The 23,674-nt window shown below is 42.3% G+C and overlaps 2 protein-coding genes across 5 annotated transcripts in view; one reads left to right on the forward strand and one right to left on the reverse strand.

Moving 5' to 3' along the window:
• The window catches only part of epb41l5 (erythrocyte membrane protein band 4.1 like 5), a 207,315-nt gene that overhangs the window by 123,468 nt on the left and 60,173 nt on the right, over window positions 1-23,674 (forward strand). For all 4 annotated transcript variants that reach the window (XM_063048542.1, XM_063048540.1, XM_063048541.1 and 1 more), the window contains 4 exons: window positions 1,856-1,962; window positions 5,151-5,181; window positions 9,249-9,288; window positions 11,012-11,127. In XM_063048542.1, coding sequence (XP_062904612.1) covers window positions 1,856-1,962; window positions 5,151-5,181; window positions 9,249-9,288; window positions 11,012-11,127 — 294 coding nt within the window. The remainder of the gene's footprint in view (window positions 1-1,855; window positions 1,963-5,150; window positions 5,182-9,248; window positions 9,289-11,011; window positions 11,128-23,674) is intronic.
• The window catches only part of si:dkey-3d4.3 (ras guanine nucleotide exchange factor F), a 180,430-nt gene continuing 174,725 nt past the window's right edge, over window positions 17,970-23,674 (reverse strand). Inside the window, exon 10 of the transcript XR_010018039.1 lies at window positions 17,970-22,438. The gene's annotated coding sequence lies outside the window, so the exon portion shown is untranslated. The remainder of the gene's footprint in view (window positions 22,439-23,674) is intronic.

The following is a 23,674-nucleotide window of genomic DNA, read 5'->3' on the forward strand; positions in this document are numbered from 1 at the left end:
GTTATGCTGAATTGGTTAAAGTAGTTTTCTCTGACTCCATTTTGTATTAGTAATTATTCTGTGTGAATGGCCCTAGTTCTGAGAGTACATAGAGTCCTACCTTGTTACTGCATCCCGCTATCTTACTCTGAGTCATAGAGCAGTGAAGTACAGCACAGAAACAGACCCTTCAGCCCATCTAGTCCATGCTGAACTGATATTCTGCCTGTCCCATTGACCCTGAACCGTACCCCTTTTGTTCAGATGCTCATTCAAACTTCTCTTTAATGTTACAATTGAACCCACGCCTAGCATTTCCACTGGCAGCTTGTTCCACACTTGCACCACCCTCTGAGTGAAGATCCCCCCACCCCTCAACACCCTGGTTCCTGTAAATGTTTAATTTTTCACCCTTAACCTGTGACCTCTGATTCAGTCTCACCCAACCTCCTTTCTTCATGGATCAAAATGTAGTAAAATGTTTTAATATTCTCAGTCCTTTGGGATTTTGTTGCTGACCTGTCGGATTTTCCTAATCTTATTACTTGTATTGATATTTGAGTATAAATTTAATTGGATATTACACTGCGGAGTCAGAGAACACTGCAGCACGAAAACAGGCCTCTTGGCTCATGTAGTCCACACTAAACTATTAATCTGCCTAGTCTCATTGACATGCACCTGGACCTCAGCCCTCCATTCCTCTCCCAATCATGTACCTGTCCAAATTTCTCTTAAGTGTTGAAATCAAACCTGAATCCACCACTTCTGCTGGCTGATTGTTCCACACTATTATCACCCACTGTTGAAGAAGTTCCCCTTCTCGTTGTCCTTAAACATTTCACCTTTCACCCTTAACTCATTACCCAGCCTCAGTGGAAAAAGCCTGCTCTCATAATTTTGTGTACTTCTTTCGCATTTCCCCTCACTCTCCTACACTCTGGAATAAAGTCCTAACCTATTCAACCTTTCCCTGTCACCGAGGTCTTCAAGTCCTGACAAGATTGTAAATTTCCTCTGCACTCTTTCAATCTTCATGCCATCTTTGCTCTAGGTGACCAAACTACACGCAGTACTCGTCTATAGATGAGTGTAGAAGTGGGCACAGAGTGTGTGCTTTGGTAAAGTATATTTTGGCATTACATGGTCATCAGAGCAAATGTGAAAATGCAACCGACAGTTTGCATTAAGCAATCCCAAGCAAACAATTACATTAGTCTGTATTGAGACCTCTTATCTTGTATAATTTTTTGGAATTAATTTTCACAGTTGCCCTATTATAAATTTTTAAGAACTGTAACATACTCAGTTCTGTGGAGGGAGGATATCTATAACAGACTTGTTTTGAGCAACTTTTTTTTTGCATTTCTTAACAAAGTACAGTCCTTTGTTGTTTTCAGCTCCTTCATGAGTTGCTATTTGACTCTTTCCTCCCTTCTCCCACTCCATGCCCATGTTACCCATCTGGGATAATAGGGTGAGCCTTTCACTCATTAGTGAAAGGCTGGGAAACTGATCCAATCAAGTCTTCATCTAGTGTTCATACATGCACATGGAAAGCAAAAGATGCAGGAATCTCATCCAATCCTCTTCTGATGTAAATGAGTGGATTAATGGCAGTTCCATACTGGCGAGCCATCAGTCCTGGGGATTACATGGATAAAAGTAATCTTGTCCTAGGTAGCTACAACATTGATGCAGTCAGCTTTTTGGGCACATTTTGTATCATTGTCTTGCCATAGAAATTTCCAAAATTATGAAGGGTCTCAGCCCAAAACACCAGATGTTCATTTCCCTCCATAAGTGCTGCCTGACTTGCTGAGCTCCTCCAGCACTTTGTGTATGTTACTTATTTTCCAAACTGTTTGATTTCTAGTGGGAGAACAGAGTACCAGACCACCAAATCTAGCAAACCACGGCGGCAAGTCTCCTTTGAGCGTAGGCCAAGCAGACGATATTCAAGAAGGTCGACACAGCAGCGAGGTAATACTGTGGCGAAATTATGGTAATAATAGTTGAATTAGTGCTTCGGTTTCTGAATGCTTGGATAGTTCATTAAAAGCACACTGTGGAATTAAAGTCTGTGTCGTTAAAGATTAAAGAGATTTAAAGATTAGTTTTATTTGTCTCGGACATGAAAGGTACAATGAAAAGTGTTGTTCACATCAAATCTAATCAGCAAGGATCATACTGAACGGCACGTGGTGTTCCATGCCTCTGACGCCAAAATAGCATGCCCACAACTTACTAGCTCTAACTCACACCATACATCTTTTTTCTTTGGAATGCGGGTGGAAGCGGGTACTCCCAGTGGAAACCCATGGAGGATGTACAAATTCCTTACAGACAGTCGCGAGAATTGAGCGCCAGTTGGTAATCATTGGCACCGCTAGCCACTGCACCACCCTGCCGCAGTATTAGTATTAAGCAATTAAACTAAAAATGCCAGCGTTTTGGCAATCAGAAAGAAAAGAAGATTAGTGGAGGTGCTCAGTAGTGGAAAGAACAAACGAGGTTATGTCTAATGAAAGGAAGTTGCTCTGAAACAGCAACTTTGTTTCCTAGATCACAGGCACAGCCGGATCTACTGAGTGTCTCTGGCACTTTATATTTGTAGTTAAAATTTGAGATTTTTATTTAAAGGAAGAAAATATATATTAATACTAACCATGAAGTTACCAGAATGTGGGGACACCAATCTGGCTTGAAAACCTGGCATTGTTACCCAGCCCTGGCCTATATGTGAGTCCAGTTTCCTCACTGCAGTTGATGCTTAGCCATTCCATGGTGCCGCTGAAGCTGACCTTGTCCCACGTATGATTTATATTAAAAACACATTCACAGTTTTGTGAGTACCTGTAGGCAGAGAGGTTTAGTGCCAAGACCTCGTTATGATCCATCACTTTAATGAGAATTAGGTGGTGATGCTGTGTTAATGGCCGCACAGCACCAAAAGATAGCTCTACACATCTTGGGGATGCGCACTGCTGGGAAGAAAAGGGTTCTTCTGTCCAAGCAGCATGTCTCATGCAATGCCTTGGATTGCAATATACACACACACTGCAGCCTAACCAAAGGGTTTGTCATCTTCCGAGAAAGATAGCACAAGGAATTATTACTTTTGTTTGTAAAAAGTGGGGAAAAAAGATAGTGGGAATCTCACTTGGACCATGAAAGGAAAGCGGGAAAGGATTCTAGCCCTGATCCAATGTGGTACTGAGACTGTGTTCATAGGGCTTGTTAGAAGATTTCCAAACTTTGAGATGTTGGGGTGTGGGAGAGAATCAGAATGCGTCACAGTGTTTCTCATGGTTATCTCATAGTCTGGAAGGAAATCATTCAGATCCTCGTGGCTGAGCAAGCGCCACTTATTCAGAGCCACCGCTCCTGTTCTCAGCCTCCTTAAATATTCATGCGTTTGATTCATGTATATCAAATAATTGAATATATAAATGCAGTGGATTCCAGTTAATTCGGGTACATCAGAACCAGTACATTTTGACCCAATTAATTGGCTGTCCCAATTAGTGAAAGTTTCATGGAAACAGTTAAAAAGATATTAAGAAAGACAATCTGAGTACAAATTATATATTTAAATAAAATACAAAATAAATTAGAATGCTATCAATACCACTACTGTACTATCAAATTATTAGTTCCTAATAATAATCAGAATCAGGTTTAATATCACTGGCATATATTGTGAAATTTGTTAACTTTGTGGCAGCAGTACAATGCAATACATGATAATATAGAAAAATAAATCAATTACAATAAGTGTATCAATGTATATTAAATAGTTAAATTAAAAATAGTGCAAAAACAGAAATATGAAAAAAGTGAGAATGTTCATGGGTTCAATGCCCATTTAAGGAATCAGATGGCAGAGGGTAAGAAGCTGTTCCTGATTCGTTGAATGTGTGTCTTCAGGCTTCTGTACCTCCTTTGTGATGGAACAATGATGAGAGGGCATGTCCTGGCAATTTGACGGAGGAATTCATCCAGTGTGCACGATGATAAAAATCAATGTAGACACCTAGTGCAGATATGGACTGCCTTCATACAATGCTATTGGCGATTGCATCTTCCAAATCTTTATTTTCATTGTAACATTCAAGATTATTGCCGATATCTTCAAATTCTTCATAGCTCCTAACTTGTTGAAATAATGAAATGGTTTCATTTTCACTCTCAACTGTTTCTGGCATCTCCAAGCCTGAATGCTTGAAGCCACAGTGAGCAAAACTGTTCTGAATTGGCTTGCTTCTCACCAATTACCAGTGACAAAAATCACTTCTTTTTGAACACAAACACATGCAACTGCAGGTATTTAAAAACTTTGCTGGAACTACAGTGTAGTGTCTAATGACCACAGAAGTACGTGCAGCTGAGGCTAGTTTGAAAGTGTTTGGCAACAGTTTCCTGCGCCAATTAAGTGGCGTAGTGTCCCAAATAAACAAAGGAAATCCTGACAATTTTCTCAATTAGATTTTGTTCTTTAAGTGTTGTCCCAAATAAGCTGCTGCCCCAATTAATCAGAATCCACTGTTTTCAAAATTTGCACGCTGTTTTTGCCAACCATTCCGGCAGCATAAGGTCTCTTCAAATGCAGCACTTGATTTCTGTGTCAGTGTGGTGTGCTGCAGCGTGGACTGCTTCCCTCTGGGCAGTCTCTCCCTTGCAAGTTCCTAGGCTTTCTCAATGCCAAGGTTTTCTTACTCTTCCAATACTTTGGGCAGGTCCCAGGGAAGATGTGAAAATCTGCAATCACACAGCAAAGGTGTGGGAATCTGATTTTTATTTTAAATTACCTCTTAGATGAAAGAGAGAGGAGCTTAATTTCCAATGTTGTTTGATTGGGATTCTATAAGATTGTTGATCTGCTTGCGTAAGTGAAGCTTGTGACAGCGAATGATAGATTGCATTGGCTGACTGTCTCCCTGAAAATTGGACGTATGCTTTTATGAGTGGGGACGTGATTGTGGAAACTTGTGGAATATTGTCATCAATTCTCTGAGAGATGCCTTGTTCTGTGTGCCAATATATAACGAGGTTTTTGTTTTAGTCTTGACTCTGGACTGTTAAATGATCACCCTCCATTAACCATTATCTGTTAAACCATAAGGTCGCCAAAATACTTTTGACTCCAACAGCTCCTTTTATTTTTCCAGCCAATCCTTTCAACAGAAACCTGGAACCAAGGTAGGTGAATGCTTTACTAAATTCTAACTAATAAACAATGGAGTCATTACCAAGGTAACATCAGTTGGGATAGATTATGGGACTGGGTTGCTTATTCAGACCGTGTGGTCGATGTGCGTGTGAGCACAGAGCAGACTGGTATCAGCAGTAGCACTGAACCGAGACAGGGAGGGTTTGGATACTACAGATCTAATCTTGGCAGTGGATGTAGATAAAATCAGACTGGATTGTAAAGGTGTATTTGATTCTGCCACTTGGAGGTTTTAAGAAAATATTAGTTTTTTTGCATTAAAACTCGTTTGAGGAAGAAAACTTTAAGTGAAGGTCTTATTTCCAAGTATGGTAAGTCACTTCTCAGATAGGTCCATTATCACTTAGCATGGAAGCAGGTCCTTTGGCCCATTGAACCTGCACTGATTCTATTTTGTTTGCCATCAACTGATCGCTCCCCTCCAACCCCGAGATTTTCTCACATCCCTATATGTTAAGGGCACTTACAGTGGCTGATTGACCTACTAGTCAACGCATCTTTGTGATGTGGGAGGAAATCCAGGCAGGAACGCCATCAGAGGCCCGGGACATGGGATCAATGAGACTGCCCCACTTTGTACACGAACATCTGTTCAGAAGGGAAACAGAGACCACCTCAGCCTTCGTGTTCTCAGTCCAGCTCTGTTCTTTCCCTTGCAGTTATGACTGCAGAGTGACTGAATTTGCAACAAACTCTCAAGGCATCTTGTTAAGGAGGTAGATAAAGTATGTTCAAGTGACACCAGATGAAGCTGTCGTATTAGACCATAAGTCATCGTTTGTTCTTTATGAGCCATGTTGGATGACATAGAAGATCATGGCCTTTCCATGACCGTGATTATTCTTAACAAATTTTTCTACAGAAGTGGTTTGCCATTGCTGCCTTCTGGGCAGTATCTTTACAAGACGGGTGACCCCAGCCATTATGAATACTCTTTAGAGATTGTTTACTTGGCATCAGTGGTCACGTATGCACCAGCTGTTCCCATGGCTTCACGTCACCCTGATCCGGGTGGGGAGCCGGCAAGCAGTTGCTACACCTTGCTCAAGGATGACCAGCAGGCTAGCGGAGGAAAGGCGTGTCTTACGCCACCTTTGATAGAGACGTATCTCCACCCCACGACCCACAAGACATTAGAGCAGAATTGGGACATTCGGCCCATCGAGTCTGCTCTGTCTTTCCAACATTGCTAATTTATTATTCCTCTCAATTCCATTCTCCTGCCTTCTTACCGTAACCTTTGACACCCTGACTAATTAAGAATCTAAAAACGTCTGCTTTAAATATACGCAATGACTTGGCCTCCATACCCATCCATGGCAATGACTTCCACAGATTCACTACCCTCTGGCTAAAGAAATTCCTTCTCATCTCTGTTCTAAAGGGACGTCCCTCTCTTCTACCTTGTTATTCTTATATTGTAATCTATAGTAATTCTTTAGGTCTTGCTCTAAATGGACATCCTACTATTCTGTGGCAGTGCCCTCTGTTCCTAGGCTCCCCCACTATAGGAATTACCCTCCCCACATCCACTCTATCTAGTCCTTTCAATATTTGGTAGGTTTCAGTGAGATCCCCCCTCATTTGTCTAAACTCCAAGTACAAGCTCAGAGCTATTAAATGTTCATCGTACGTAATCCCTTTCAATGGTTCAATTTAATATCAGAGAATGTATGCAATATACAACCTGCAATTCTTCGGGTTCGCAGACATTTACGAAACAAAAAGTTATCCCATAGAGTGAATGACAGAAAAACTTTAGAACCCCAGAGCCCTCCCTCACCCCTCCCATGCCAAGCAGCGGCAAAAGCATCAACACCCCCCTCCCCCACCAACCATACAAGCAACAGCAGAGCCCCCAAAGTGACCATGATCTAGTCCATCAAAAACTACTGTCCATCCCAACACTTCGACGTCTCAGACAGGCTCTCTCAATCACTGGTGAGAGATACCAGTCCTGCAACAACGAGATGTCCGGGTTCCCCGACTTGAGGACCAAGGGACTCTCAATCACCATTGAGAGAGAGAGAGATTGCTTGAGTGCAGGGGGGCTTCTTTTAACAGCAGCATACAACGCTTGCTGTCTCGATGTTTCAATTCAATCTCTCATGACGCTTCATTGAGTGACATCAGCGAGGAATTGGGTGGTCACAAGGTCGCACCACGAAGGCATATGTCTTCCAGGCCGCACCTGGAGATATTAAAATGCCAGGCCTGAGAGCGAGAACCCACCGCCTATAGCTTGAGCTGCAGCTGTAGATCATGGACTCTGACAGAACCCCAGCCACCTTGAAAAGAAAAGAGATATGAGAAGAGGAGAATAAACTGTTCCTCCCTGGGATCATGAACAATCATCTGGACTGTCTCCAATGCCAGCACATCTTTTCTGAGTTAAGTGGCCCAAAACTGCCCACAATACTCCAAGTGAGGCCTGACCAATGCCTTATAAAGCCTCAGCATTCTGAAGCGGTGAAACCTCTTGCATCACACTGCGGCAGTGCCCCTTTTAAAATGTAGTTCCTTTGCAACTCGCCTGTGGTGGAGTGTAAACCTTTCTGCCTGAGAATGCAATTTGTTTCGGTTTATCAGTGATGTTGCGGTTTGCCTCCTGCACTGCGCAGCACAGCATGTTATTGCTGGGAAGACAGCGTTGATTCATATTGTTCAGTGCACTCTAACTGAACTGACTGAAATTTGAGAAGGAGAATGTGTATTTGTGTGAATGCAAGGCTCCTGGAGGAGTAACACCCTTGTATGATAGCCTCAGACCGGCTACTGCACTTCCCAGCTCTTGGGTTTAATGTAACCTGTTCTTTGTAAGCATGCTTGATGAGTATCCATTTTAGGCAATAATTGTTGATTTCATCTCACACTTACCTAATTTCTAATCCATTTCTAATTTTATTAAAGTAATAATAATTAATCATCATTTTAAATTGGAGCAGGAAGTTCACCTTGTAACATTTAATAAAAAGAATAGAAGTGCATAGACGTTTCAGTAGGAGTAATATTCAATGTTCCCGTCAATCTGCGTGTCCAGCACCATCAAAGTCCTGAAGGTGCTCGATTGTCAGAGTACTATAATCATAAACATACTTTAATATGTATACTACTAATTTATGTACACTTTTGTCCCCATATAGTAGATCATTGAAATGCTGTCTGTTACCACAGTTTAAGCTTGAAACCACATTTTCCAGTCTTGCTTTGTGAAGTTGAGCAGAAAGTCTGTGCCCAAGTGAGAAAGGTCCAGATATCCCAGATTCTAATCTCAGTTTTTCCATGGTGAATGAATGTGTGCTCTTTTTATCGATGTCATGAATTTGAGTGGTAGATATTTAAAAACACTAAATACTTTTAGCCTTTCAAATTAGAGGAAGTGGGAGTTGCTGTACACAGGGATGATGTTTAATCTTGACCAACAAGTAACGTGGATTCAAGCCCAAGTGGAAATTGTAAAAGCATTTGGTATTGTTTCCAGTAAAGTATTGGAACTGCACACCAAACCTTTCTCATTGCAGGGTTCATCACTGTCTATTGTGGAGAGTCATTGTAACTTGTAAGATTGCAATGATGGGAAATTTTTTTGTTAAGGCTGTATCTGCATCACTTGGGTGTTGACTTTTAGCTTGCTGGATAGGGACCCATTTCTGGGTTAATATGCACAAAGTGCAGGAGGAACTGAGCAGGTCAGGTAGTTGTCTATTGAAATGAATAAGCAGTTGATGTCTCAAGCCAAGACTTTTCATCGGGAGGTGTACAGATGCTGCCTGACCTGCTGAGTTCCTCCTGCATTGTGTGTACATTGCTCTGGATTTTCAGCATCTGCAGAATCCATTGTGTCGATGACCCATTTCTATGTTTTTGTATCTCATGGACTCAGAAAGAAGTGCTTTTGTTGGACATTCAGAATCATTTCAGTGGTTTTGGAGAACATTAATTAAACTATTTTTTTTGAAGAAAAGCTTTTGTTAACTTGTTTTGTTATTCATTCAAAACTAATTTGAGAACAGTAACTTCTTTTCTCTCCAACCAGCTTGCTCATTAATACAGAAACTGCGAAGCCTGCCTCTCAGGTATGTGCTCTCAATCAAATAGTGTTAACACATTGCTCTATTATTCGTCAGGACGGCAACACATTGCCGTCCTGACGAAGGGTCTCGGCCTGAAACGTCGACTGCACCTCTTCCTAGAGATGCTGCCTGGCCTGCTGCGTTCACCAGCAACTTTTATGTGTGTTGCTCTGTTTTTAAGTGGCATTGTGTGATACTCTGCCCCTGCTGTGCTCTCCCGTCAGGGATTCCTGGGCTGACAGTAACCTAGGGAAATTGGATTCCTTCTTGAAAGTCTTTAAATAATTGATGCCAGAATCATGGAAATAAGAAAGTTGCAGCTTCATCTGCTTGTACTCAATTGATGAAAGTGTGACTGTGGGCTTCAGACATTCTGTGCAAGTGGCAATCACTCTGCATTTGCAGACTGCTGCCCCATGGAGGCTATTCAGCTAGTTGTGCCTGTGACAATTCTTTGTAAATGCTACCCAATTAGCCCACTCCACTGCTACTGAAAAATTCACATTTCATGTTTCTACTCATTGAACTCGGCTACTTGAACCTGATGAGATCTGAATCGCTGAAGTAACTTGCAAGGTAATTGTAATTCAATTGCCTTTAGTCGTGATGCTGGTCCTGTATTAGGTTACAGCTAACTGGCATCACTGCTTCATTTCCTGACCTTTGAGCTGAAAACTACCTCAACCTACATCGAGAAGTGCGCTGGGGTGGTTATCAACTTGGAACTGGCCAAATAGCTTAGAATGGAGAGTCACGGTGAATGTCTGTTTCACATTCTGGAGTGGTAGTCATCAGGAGTCAGTGGTCATCACTTTTTACAAATACTATGTTTGTGACGCATTCCAGGTCGGAAGAATGAAGAGATACTGTAACATATCGGACTCTGGCCTTTATCAATAGAGGTGTGGAGTGTTAGATCAGGGACATTATGCAGAGCTCCTAATGCACCAGTACAGCTTCCACTGGGGTGGTTCTTTTGACTTCTGATTGCCTCTTTATAGGAAGAAGGTGAATGCATTAGGGAAGCTTCAGGAAAGATTTGAGGATAGGTTTTTGAGTGAGGAACTATAGCTGCAAAGATAGATTAGAGATGCTGGGACTGTTTATTTTAAAGAGAAGGTTGAGTGGAGTTTTGATAGAAATGTGTAAAATTGCGAAGGGTCTGGACGGAGTGGATAGAAAGAGGCTGTTGCTTTTGATCGAGGGATCTCTGGGACTAGAGGCCACAAGTATAAATTAAAGAGTAATAGAATGAAGAGTAACATGGGGCAAAGACTTGTACACAACACGTGGTTGGGACCTGAAGCGCACTGCCTGCAGATGTGTCAATATTGATGCACGTTCCATTGTGGCATTCAAGGGAGAATTGAATACATCTATGGTGAGAATTTCAAGGGTACAGGGAAGGGATAGGGAGAAATGAAATTAGTTTCTCTGGTAGAGAGCGGGCATATTCATGATGCGCTGAATCTGCTCAATGATATTTCTTGTGTTTAATATCGGTCACCAGTAGTGAAGAATTGGGGAGGGAAGAAAAGTAATCCAAGGATGAGGTATTCAGATACGTTGAAAAGTGATGTAAACAGAATCAGATTGTCAAAGAAATTAGTGGTCAAGTTTAAACCTTAAGCATATAATTCAAGATGCTAACACTGGATGTAGTGAACATACATATTCAGTTTGATCACAGTGTTTTCACACAACTGTTGTTTCTGTATCTGTCAAGTCCGTGACTGTGAGGCCTGCTGTCCCTGTTGTGACTGCATTACCCAGCGTTCCTGTGCCAATTGAAATAGAAAATCTTCCCAGGAGCCCAGGCCTCAACCAATCTGACAAGAGGAGGTAAGGACGGTAGCCTTTTGAGTTCAATAATCAGTGATGTATGTGAGTTTGTCAAAGTAATTTTGATTGTTATTTCACAGTACAAAAGTGCTTGATGTTTAGTATTGAAGATTTTGTCTTTTAATAAGCTTGTGGCATATTGACAATCTGAAAAGTCAAATATGATTTTGCAGATTGTTGACTAAAATGAATTAATAACAAGTGAATTGGACTGGAAGGCTTTTTTCCTTTCAAAACATTCACTCAGGATATTAATCATAGGGCTAGCAACGCAGAATTTTTAGTGGACAGGAATCAACCTTATGGTTCACCAATGGCAACAGGTATTCCTACAAGCTCAGCTATGGAAGTGGGCAAGGAAATGGCTGGTGGAATTTGATGCAGGCAAGTGTAGAGTGATGTATTGTGGGACGTTAAGCCATGCTGGGCCATCTGTGCATATATGGTGAATGACAGGGCCCTGGGGAATGTTATTGAACAGCAAGACCCTGGGATACAAATACATATTTCCCTGAACACAGCGACGCAGGAAGGCAGTGGTGAAGAAAGCAAATGGTGTTCTGGTGTACATGGGCTGATTCAGAGATAGCTGCTAACTCCACAGTCTGTCCTAGTGAAGGATCTCAGCCTGACATGTCGAGTGTTTCTTCATTTCCATAGATGCTTACTGATCCGTTGAGTTCCTCCGGCTCTGTGTGTGTGTTGATATGATGTGCTTGCCTTCACCAGTTAAGGCAGTCAGTGTAGGACTTGGGATGTCAAGTTACATTTGTAGAAGTTGTTGGTTAAGCTGCATTTCAATTATTTTATGTAGGTCTGATCACTGTGCTAAAGGAAGGATGTGCATAGACTAGAGACCATGCAAGAAAGGTTCACAGCAATGTCGCCTTGATTGGGGGGGGGCGCGGGTGGCTTGTGTTATAAGGAGAGACAAGTGAGCTTATAAAGGTTTATAAAATTATGAGGGACGTAGATACTGTAGATTGTCACAGTCTTTTTCCCAGGATAAAGGATTCCAAAACTAGGGTTCATGCATTTATTATGAGGGGAAAGATTACAAGGCGGTTTGAAGTCTTTCCACACACAGTGTGCTGGGCATATGAGATGAGCTGTTAGAAGAGATGGTAGAGGTGGATTCAATTACAGTAAGTAAGAAGATTATTGGACAGATATATGGATAGAAAAGATCAGAGGGACATAGACCAACGGGATTAATGTAGATGGACATGCTGGAGGGCGTGGAAGAATTGCCCTGTAGGGCCTGTTGATGTCTGCTTTATAGGTCTTCATTTACAAAAAATTACACTTATCCAAAATGTGCTGTTTTTAGGGAAAGTTTTTTTTCTTTGAAATTGCATCGGTAATTGTGCAATAACTGTAATCTGCTCATCCTCACCGAGAGAAGTTGTATTTTTCAGTGAAATAATGCATCTCCCAAAGAGAGAAATTGCTTTTCCAAAGTTGCTGTTAGCATACTTGAAGGTTTAGTGGCCAAGCCTTATGTTCTGATGAAATATTTCACAGTGTGGTGTGGGACGTTATATAAGCGTACAGTTTATTCCTAATTAACATGTATCAGATTGGTACAAGATCTTACGGAGGTTGATTCTGAAATTATCGCTAACTCCGTAGCCTGAAACTAAACTGACCCCCTTTTCAGGGCAGTCTTGGAAATTCTGTGCTGTAACTCAGACAAACATCAGTTAGCACGTAGAACGCCAGTGTTGCAGTCTCAGTTTGTGTGGAAGCTTCATTGTCAATTGAGGAGTTGACATCCGCCCAAGAGGCAGTGATGATGCTTATTAATTTCTGAGATTCTGTAACATTGAGGCTTCAATGCTGCAAAGCTGTTCTCGTCCCTAACCTTGTTTGTTAAACAGGTCTGACAGTGATGCCTGTTGAAAGGTTTTAAATTAGTTCCTATGTGGGCTCTGTTAATGGTACTAAGTGCCGGTCTGCCACTCAATGCTCTGTCTTTGTTTTGGTTTTGTCCGCGCTATGGGCTCTGCAGCTCCAATCAAAGTGGTTGAATCAACTGGATTCTCTGAAATGTTGCCTCAGTCTCTGGATTGTGTTGATCAAGGTGGTGGAACTCCTGTGCTTGACTAGTGCAGAATGGTTGAATACATTTCTTCCTTCCGGTGGTGGGTGATGGTTTATCTCTTTGCTCTGTTTACCGGCTGTGCCTTGGAATGGGTTGGCCGTAATGCAATGAACGTCCTGCTTCTGCGAAGGACCAATTTCTGCATGTTTCATTTCGTGCTTGTAACTGGAGAAAAGGCTGGTTCTTACAACAAACCCTCTGATTAGTTTTCCCAGCTGTATGTGAAGTCAGGGGGCAGATTGGCCTTTAAACGCCAAAGGATTATCGAACAAGCTTCATCTGGCGCTTTGAACTGATCCATCATTTGATAAGCCTGTGATTAATATCTTGCATTACTACCACCAAATTTCCCTATATCTGTTGTTTTATTTCATTTCTGTTGTTGTATTTCTTTGTGCCCAGTAATTCATTCTTAAATATATACAGTGATTGAATGTCCACAACGCTGGATAATTGAAGGCCACCATGATCACAATGCCTTGTGCAGTATCACTGCAAATCCTGGAGCAAGATGAAACAATAAGAGACAAGAGCAGAATTAGACCATTTGGCCCATCGAGTCTGGTCCGCCGTTCCATCATGGCTGATTAATTTTTCAACCCCATTCTCCTGCCTTCTCCCCATGAACTTTGACTCTCTGACTAGTCAAGAACTATTAACCTCTGCTTTAAATCTACCAAATTAAATTAAAATGCAAAATATTTTCCTCTTTAAACATCATTATACCACCCTGATTTCAATCATGATGAAGGGTCTTTTGATTGTGTTACTATACTATCCAGGTAGCTTTAAGCAAATCAAATGAATGTCATCAGCACATTGTGAAACTTAAAATAAAATAATTCTGGCTTGCCAACTGAGCTGTCAGACACAGCAAGACCATTATTACCAAGCTTCAATATTGATATTTTCTGCTTTCCATTATTGAGTAGGTAATGTTTACAATGCAAACCCCTTGTCTGGTGAAGGTGCTGTGCATGTAGGAAGTTAATGGCAGGGCACTTAATTAAGATAACATTCTGGGGTTAGTTCTTTTTATCCCCTCTGTGTGATTATACCTTGCCATGATCTTCTTTTGATTCTAGATGCATTTAAAAAGGTGATGATGGTTGTTAACATTGCATGTTGCTTCTGCTTGAAACATAACAGCATGAAGGTGAATTAATCTCCTTTTCCCCACTCAAAGTTTTGAACACTGATGGGCAGAGTTGGAACCGGAGCATTAGAACAGGGGTTCCCAACCTTTTTTATGCCATGGACCAATACCATTGAGCAAGTGGTCTGTGAACCCTAGGTTGGGAACCCCTGCTTTATAAGGTTATGTGGAGATGATATTTTCTAGTAAGACATTGTAAAGAAAAAAGTCTAGTTATGGTCTAGTTATCATCTTGAGCTCTGTGAATGTTGCTTGCACCTTTATTGTTTGCTATATACTTTTCATTACCACTATTTTCCAATAATCCCGCTCTTCATGATCTTCAACCTACTTCTATTTTAAAGCATTGATCTCTCTGTATCAGGGTGATGTGGACTAGGCATAGTAAATTCAATTCAAGTTTAAAAGAGGAATTCTGAGGTAGTGTTCATGGATTCATTGTCCGTTCATAAATCTGATGGCGGAGCGGTAGAAGTTGTTGCTCAAATCTTGAATGTGTGACTTTGGCTCCTAATCCTCCTCTCAGATGGTAGTAATGAGAAGAGGGCATGTCCTGGCTGGTCGGTATCTTTAATAATATATGTCATCTTTTGAAATGCCGTGTACAGTTCTGGATGCCCAGCTATAAGAAGGATGACATTAAAGTTTATCATTTAATTAGAGGCATAAATAAGATGAATAGCCATAGTTTCTCCCCCGGTAGGGGAGTCCAAAACTAGAAAGCATAGATCTAAAACAGAGGTTCCCAATCTTTTTGATGCTATGGACCAATACCATTAAGCAAGGGTTCCATGGACCCTAGATTGGGAACCCCTGATCTAAAGTGATAGAGAAGATTTTTATTCAAAGGTCCTGATTAGAAGCTCTTTCACAGAACAGCTGGGAGGTGTTTCGAGAGATATGGGCCAACTGCCAAATGTAGCCAAATTAGACAAAGATCATATGATATCAGAGCAGAATTAAGCCATTCAACCCATTGAGTCTTCTCTGCCATTCCATCATGCCTGATTTATTATCTCATTCAACCCCCATTCTTCTGCTTTCTCCCCGTAACCTTTGACACCCTTATTAATTAAATGCCTATCAACATCTGTTTTAAATATACCCATTGACTTGGTGTCCACAGCTGTCTGTGTCCCTATATTCCACCAATTCACCACCCCTACCTAAAGAAATTCCTCTTCTTATCTGTTCTGAAGGGACATCCCTGTATTCTGAGGCTATTCCTTCTAGTCCTGGAAACATCCTCCCCACATCTTTCAATGTTTGACAGGCTTCAATGAGATCCCACTTCATTCTTCTGAACTCCAGTGAGTAACTGAAATGCTCAGAGCCTTCAAATGCTGAACTCACTTGAGCAACTTGATCAGCATGGGTGAGATGGGCTGAAGGGCCTGGGTGCATGTTGTATAGCTCAGTGACTCTTTCTGTGTCACAGTAGGGAAGTAAATGGTCATTCAATTAGTGTTGACCACATGGTTGGGGTCTGGAGCCTCCCAGATCCCTGAAGGCAGATTTTCGCCCTCGTGAAAGTAAGTGAATCAGGTGAGTTTATACCAGGAAAATAATCACCGAGCTTCCCTTCTCTGCCTAGGTGACATTGTCATGAGTAAATCTGAAAATGAAAACACACAATACAGAACAGTATTGTCCACAACGGTGTTGTTTAATGTGGGGAAGATCGTTCAAGTTGCTTCACAGATGTTGGTGTCAGACAAAATAATTGATGTTGAGCCAAAGAAAGAGTTCAAAGAAGTAGTTTGAAGCATAACAGAGAGATACTGAGACCTGGGGAGGGTTACCAGAACTAGTGAAACAAAGACAATTTTCAAGGCTACATTCTTTGATAAAGTGCTTATTTTGAATTAGTTACTGTTCCAAGAATGACATTTACCTACTGAATATTAGATAGAGAGGACATGGAGAGGATGTTTCCAATAGTGGGAGAGCCCAGGACCAAAGGGCACAGCCACTGAATAAAAGGGAAGCTGTTTGGAAGAGAGATGAGGAAGAATTTCTTTAGCTAGAGGGTGGTGAATCTGGGATTCATTGCCACGGATGACTGTGAAGGTATATTTAAACTGGAGGTTGATAGAGTCGTCATCATCACCATCATCGTCATGTGCCGTGTCGTATGGCGTAGGCGATCGTGGTCTCATGACCATGTTTGTACTGGCAAGTTTTGCTACAGACGGGGTTTGCCACTGCCGCCTTCTGGGCAGTGCCTTTAGAAGACAGGTGACCGCAGCCATTATCAATACTCTTCAGAGATTGTCTGCCTGGCCTCAGCAGTCACGTAACCAGTGGTTGCATCCACAAAGATGATTCCGGGAGTGAGAGGGTTATCATATGAGGAACGTTTGATGGCTCTGAGTCTGTACTTGCTGGAATTTAGAAGGATGATTGGGGGGGGGGGGGGAGAGGGTCTCACTGAAACCTTTCGAATGTTCAAAGCCCTAGACGGAGTAGATGTATAAAAGGAAGAGGTACAGTCGACGTTTCAGAGATGCTGCCTAGCCTGCTGCGTTCACCAGCAACTTTGATGTGTGTTGCTTGAATTTCCAGCATCTGCAGAATTCCTGTTGTTAGATGTATAAAAAGGATGTTTCCCATGGTGGGGGAGTTTAGGACAAGAGGGTACAGCCTCAAGATAGAGGGGCATCCATTTAAAACAGAGATGAGGAGAAATTTCTTTAGCCAGAGGGTGGTGAAATTGTGGAATTTATTATCACAAGCAACTGTGGAGGCCAGGTCATTGGGTGTATTTGAGGCAGAACTTGATAGGTTCTTGATTGCACAAAGCATCAAAGGTTATGGGGAGAATGCCGGGTAGAGGGGCTGAGGAGAGGGGAAAAAAGGATTGACCGCAATTGAATGGTGAAGCAGACTCGACGGGCCAAATGGCCTAATTCTGCTCCCATGTCTTAACAGTCTTATGGACTTGTGACGTATGACCCACCACCTGCTCCCATGGCTTCACTTGATCCTGATCGGTGGGGGGGGGGGGAAGGGAGGCTAAGCAAGTACTGCACCTTGCCCAAGGGTGACCTGCAGGCTAGCAGAGGGAAGGAGCGCCTTACACCTCCTTTGGTAGAGATGTATCTCCACTCCGCCACCCAAATTGATAGAGTATTTGGTATATTTAATGTGAAGATTGATAGGTTATATTTCAAGTGGAGGGTGATAGTTCTTGATTAGTAAGGGTGTCAAAGGTTACAGAGAGAAGGCAGGAGAATGGGATTAAGAAGGATGACAAATCAGCTATGATCGAATGGCGGAGCAGACTTGAAGGGCTGAATGGCCTTATGGTAATTAATTACCTCTTCCTGTGCAGTTAGAAAATTCAAACAGGGCAGCAGTGCTCCAGTTAGAGAGCATGGAGCTATTATTAGAGATTTCAATGCTTTAAATCTTCCCTTTCTCACTCTTCCCACCGCTTTTTGCTCTGGGCTCCTATCACCCCTGTGTCTCACACCCACCCAAGTCTGCCTGTCGCTAACCACTAGCTCTGCCCTATGGTCCAGGCTGCTCTGTGTTGAGGACTCCCAGTTCGAAGGACATGCGTGGAACTCGTGAGCGGCGCCCACTGCCACCCACCGGACCGACACTGAATTTGTCTGTGAGCATAGTCTGAAGTCTGAAGAACGCTGGAACACAGTAAAAACAATGCCAGCCCTTGTTACAATTGCAGCTCAAGGAAAGGGCGCTTTGGGTTGTCTCTGCTCAGTGATGAATAAGTGGAGACTGCAGGAGAGGAGCTACTGCCTGCTCAGTAAAATGTCTGGTCCCTTCACTGCAGCCGGTGGGGTGGTGGGGGGTTGGGAATGGTTACATAATGGCAGGGAGCATTGGGAGATGCTCACTGCGCTCCATGTACAATTTTCTTGTCAACTTGCCTGCAGACCAGGTGATCAGAAGTCACTTTTGATTAATCTGTATAAAGTGCCTTGTGCTGATTTACGATATTAACCCCACAGTACCAGCCTTATCACTTTTCCCCTGCCCCCCTTTCCAAGCACAGGACAGGATTGAAAGCTCGTCTGTAGTGAATTTTGTCCCTCAACAACCAAATAGCTTTGAACTCCTCCTGTTCCACGCCACTTGCAGCCAAGGTTAAATTCCCCACAATGGTCTCTCTTGTGTCCTGAGAAGAAGGAAGAGGTTTCCTTATCTGAAGTTTTTCCGTCTCTGTCAGGAGAGCTTCTGGGCAGGAACAGAATAGGATAGAGTAGCTGATGCCTCCGGTGTCCACCTGAAGAGATGTTCAGAGGGAAGGAAGCCAGCAGTTCTGGATTAATGTCTCTTTTAATTACTGACTTGACATTTCAGTGTTGGGCATAGTATTAGGAGTTTATTCTGTTTTGTAATCCCCTTCCATTTTGCATCACTAAAATGTCTATTATTGATATTTTCTCTTTTTTTTAACTGAAGCTTGAATGTAAAAGCTAAAATGAAAAATTCCTCTTATGTTCTAGGAAATAAATTCCTAACCTATTCAACCTTTCCCCATAACTCAGGTCCTCAAGTCCTGGCAACATCCTTGTAAATTTTCTCTGCACTCTTTCAGTCTTATTTACATCTTTCCTGTAGGTTGGTGACCAAAGCTGCACACAATACTCCAAATTAGGCTGCAACAACATCTTATACAATTTCAACATAATATCCCAATGTCTGTACTCAGTACATTGATTTATGAAGGTCAACGTACCAAAAGCTTTCTTTACAACCCTATCTACCTGTGATGTCACTTTCAGTGCCCTACACGTCTGCATTAAATTTCACCTGCCATTTTACAGCAATTTTTCCAGCTGGTCCAGATCCAGCTGCAAGCCAGGATCATCTTGCTCATTATCTAGTACACCCCAAACTTTGGTATCATCTGCAAATTTGCTGATTCAGTTTACTACATTATCATCCAGATCATTGAAATACATGACGAACAACAATGGACCCAGCACTGATCCTTGCCGCACATTGCTAGTCACAGGCTTCCAGTTAGAGAGGCAACCATGCACAACCTCCCTCTGTGAATCCAACATCTAATCCAATTTACTACCTCATCTTGATTGCCAAGTGACCGAACCTTCTTGACCAACCTCCCATGCAAGACCTCGTCAAAGGCTTTGCTAAAGTCCATGTAGACAGCATCCACTCCCTTTCTGTCATCAACTTTCCTGGTAAAATGTATAAGATAGGTTAGACATGACTTACCACACACAAAGCCATGTTGACTATCCGTAATCAGTCCCTGCCTATCCAAATACTTTAGAATAAAGTCACTTAGAATATCTTCCAATGATTTTGCCACTACTGATGTCAGACTCACTAGCTAATAATTTCTTGGATTATTCTAAGAGTCTTTCTTAACAACATTAGCTATCCTCCAATTGTCCTCAGTCACCTCACCCATGGCTAAAGATGTTGTAAGTATCTCTGCTAGTGCCCCTGCAATTTCTGCACTTGCTCCAATAGGGTCCGAGGGAACAACTTTGGCCCTGGGGATTTATCCACCCTAATTTGTCTCAAGACAGCAAACACCTCCTCTTCTGTAATCTGCCTAGGGTCCAAAAAACTCATCTAACTTGATGTTAAATTTGGGAAACCACCATTTGTTTTGACCACAGACAGGTTTGGATTTCCACTTTCTTCTGTATTTCTAAATGAGGATTTGGGGACTTGGGGAGTAAGAAAATCAAGTCTTTTTTTAAAAACACTCATGGATGATGCACATATTTGAATGTCATATTTTCAAATCTGTAGATTCTGTTAACTGTGCCTGATATTTATAGTTCAAAGTTTCATTATTGATCCTATTTTGCTTTTAAACAATGTTGTCTTTTTCATGATGTTTGGAATTGTAAATCAGATCACCACAGTTTTGCCTTGTGTAGTTCTTTTACAAGCATTGAGTCAGTGTTGATGACATTGTTCCATTTTCATAAACTGCCTTTAATGGCCATATTCTATTCCTGCATTATGTATCGTTATCTGAATAACTGTACCTTTCCAGCAGAAATGCAAACAGTAATTTTTCCATGGAAGCGGCCTTTTGCCAATTATACTTTCATCTCCAGACCATTGACTAACAGGTCATGGTGTTGAGGTTTAAGCTTTACCAACTCAAGATTAGTGTTAATAACTGCTGTTCTAATTAACACCAGGATCTAAAATAAAAACAGAAATCGTTTATTGAAAAATCTTTACTGAAACTTGGGCTGTATTGCTTGGGATTTGCAGACTGGCTTGCACTGCAGTCAGAGCATTAATCATTCTTGCATTATTATTATTTTTTAAAATTTAGAGGTAGAACACAGGCCTTTCCAGCCCAACGAGTCCACATCGCCCAATTACACTTGAAACCAAATAACCTACTAACCCACTCATGTTTGGACTGTGGGAGGAAGCCAGAGCACTCAGAGGAAATCCACATGGTCATGGGGAGAATGTACAAACTCCTTACCGGCAGTGGCTGCACTGAACCCTGGTCCCTGCACAGTAATAGTGTTAACGCTAACGGTGCTGCAGCATTAGTGCAGATGTATTTTACATAAGGGTACAAGATTAGGGTCCTTGGCACCGTGCACCTTTTTTTTTACCATTCAGTAGGATTCAGGCTTATGTTTAACATTCCACCAATAATCCTAACTGCCCAGATTTCCTATAAATATTAGATATTTATTTGTTTTTTTTCCATATTTTCCTTTTTGACCAAGAAGGAGCCCATTGGCTGTCAGAGCAATTCCATTAATCCACCTTTCCCCCTCCCTCAGGTGTCCGTGAACTCTGCCGCACCCTGACTCAATAACCATTCACGTCCACTTAGGCTGTCTGTCCGTAGTGAAGGAAGTGACCAAACTGCTCCAATTTGTAGGTGGGAGGAAAATGGGTCACTTAGAGGAAATACATACAGAGAAGACAGTCACAGGTACGATGTGCAAGGACCCCACATTCTACAGAGAACGGGGACAGAGGCCAGGAAAGCTGTGAGACAGTAGCACTCTACTGTACATCTGTATCTTGAACATACTCAGTGACTAAGCCTCTTTTGGGAAGAGAATTCTAAAATTCATAATTACCTGCAAATGATGAGTTGTATCACTCTAAGAGCAAATCCAAAATTAAACAGGAATGAAATGAGCGGAGTTACACGAATGAATCTTCACTGCCCTCCCTCTGTTGTGCAGGAACTGCTCAGCTTACAAAAGGGAGAACCGCTCAGGACCTGAACTCAGAGCGCGGTGCAGTAGTATTAGCAGTTAGCGTGATGCTTTACAGTACCAGTGTTTGAAAGACTGGTGTTCAATTCCTGCTGCTGCCTGTGTGGAATTTGTACGTTTGCTCCGCGAGCGTGTGGTTCTCTGATTTCCTCTTGCATTCCATAGTTACGGTTAGTAAGTTGTGGCCATGCTATGGTTGCACTGGAAGCACGATGGGACTTGTGGGCTGCCTCCCAGCACATCCTCGATGCATTTCTCTGTATGTTTCAATGTACGTGTGACAAATAAAGTTAATCTTTAAAAGACCTTTCATCTTTAAAGAATGTCTGCCAGTCAGCCACACTGCCTCAGAGAGGGAGAGAGTGAATCTGCTCGGTGCTTCCAGCTCTCCTCGGTCCAACCCTACCCCCAATTATTGTGGCTCAGTGGGGTTGGGAGAAAGGGGTTGCTAGGGAGAGAAGGGACATAGAAGTTCAGGATTCAAGTTCAAGGTTACTTATCATTCAATCATACATGAATATAGCCAAATGAAACAGTGTTCCTTCGGGTCCAAGGTGCAAAACACATTACCAACAGCACATAGCACAAATAGCTCATATGGTTATGATTTCAGGAAAACATAATCACAAAGAGAAAAATATATGGCCCATGTGTCTGAGTTGTCCAGGTCCAGTTTGTTCTTTCCCCAAGTGAACACTGAATGCCCCGTTCCCACCTGGCAGGATATGCCTGCAGCCCTGGCAGGTCCATCCATGTTCATCCCATTGGTCTCTCCAACACTTGGCCAGATGTATGGCCTATCCATAAGTCTGGCGTTTGTGAGTCAGGGATGACCTGTGGTAAAGGAAAGTAGAATTGAAAAACAGTGCTCACTCATGTGTTCTATCTACTTGGAGCAAAGCCTCTACTTCTGTATACATGATCCATATAAACATAGAAAACGTTCTGTACAATACAGGCCCTTCAGCCCACAATGCTGTGCCAAACATGTACTTACTTTAGAAATTACCTAGTGTTACCCATAGCCCTCTATTTTTCGAAGCTCCATGTACCTAACCGGGAGTCTCTCAAAAGACCCTATTATATCCGCCTCCAGCCCGTTCCACGTACTTGCCACTTTCTGCTTTAAAAAAAAAACCTACCCCTGACATCTCCTCTGTACCTACTTCCAAGCACCTCAAAACCGTGCCCTCTCGTGTTAGCCATTTCAGCCCTGGGAAAAAGCCTCTGACTATCCAAACGATCAATGCCTCTCATTATTTTACACACCTCTATCAGGTCACCTCTCATCCAACGTCGCTGCAAGGAGAAAAGGCCAAGTTCACTCAATGTATTTTCATAAGGCATGCTCCCCAATTCAGGCAACGTCCTTGTAAATCTCTTCTGCAACCTTTCTATGGTTTCCACATCCTTCCTGTAGTGAGGTGACCAGAAATGAGCACAGTACTCCAAATGGGGCCTGACCAGGGTCCTTTATAGCTGTAACATTACCTCTCGGCTTCTACACTCAATCCCATGGTTGATGAAGGCCAATACACCATATGCCTTCTTAAATACACAACCTGCTTTGAGTGTCCTATGGACCCAGACCCCAAGATTCCTCTGATCCTTCACACTGCAAAGAGTCTTACCATTAATGCTATATTTTGCCATCATACTTGACCTACCAAAATGAACCACCTCACACTTATCTGGGTTGAACTCCATCTGCCACTTCTCAGCCCAGTTTTGCATCCTATCGATGTCCCGCTGTAACCTCTTATAGCCCGCCATACTATCCACAACACCTTCAACCTTTGTGTCATCAGCAAGTTTACTAACCCATCCCTACACTTCCTCATCCAGGTCATTTATAAAAATGATGAAGAGAAAGGGGTCCCAGAACAGATCCCTGAGGCACACCACTGGTCACCGGCCTCCATGCAGAATATGACCCGTGTACAACCACTCTTTTCCTTCTGTGAGCAAGCCAGTTCTGTATCCACAAAGCAATATCCCCTAGGATCCCATGCCTCCTTACTTTCTCAGTAAGCCTTGCATGGGGTACCTTGTCAAATGCCTTGCTGAAAT

This window comes from Mobula hypostoma, chromosome 5 (genome assembly GCF_963921235.1).
Source record: "Mobula hypostoma chromosome 5, sMobHyp1.1, whole genome shotgun sequence".
NCBI classification, from domain to species: Eukaryota; Metazoa; Chordata; class Chondrichthyes; order Myliobatiformes; family Myliobatidae; genus Mobula; species Mobula hypostoma.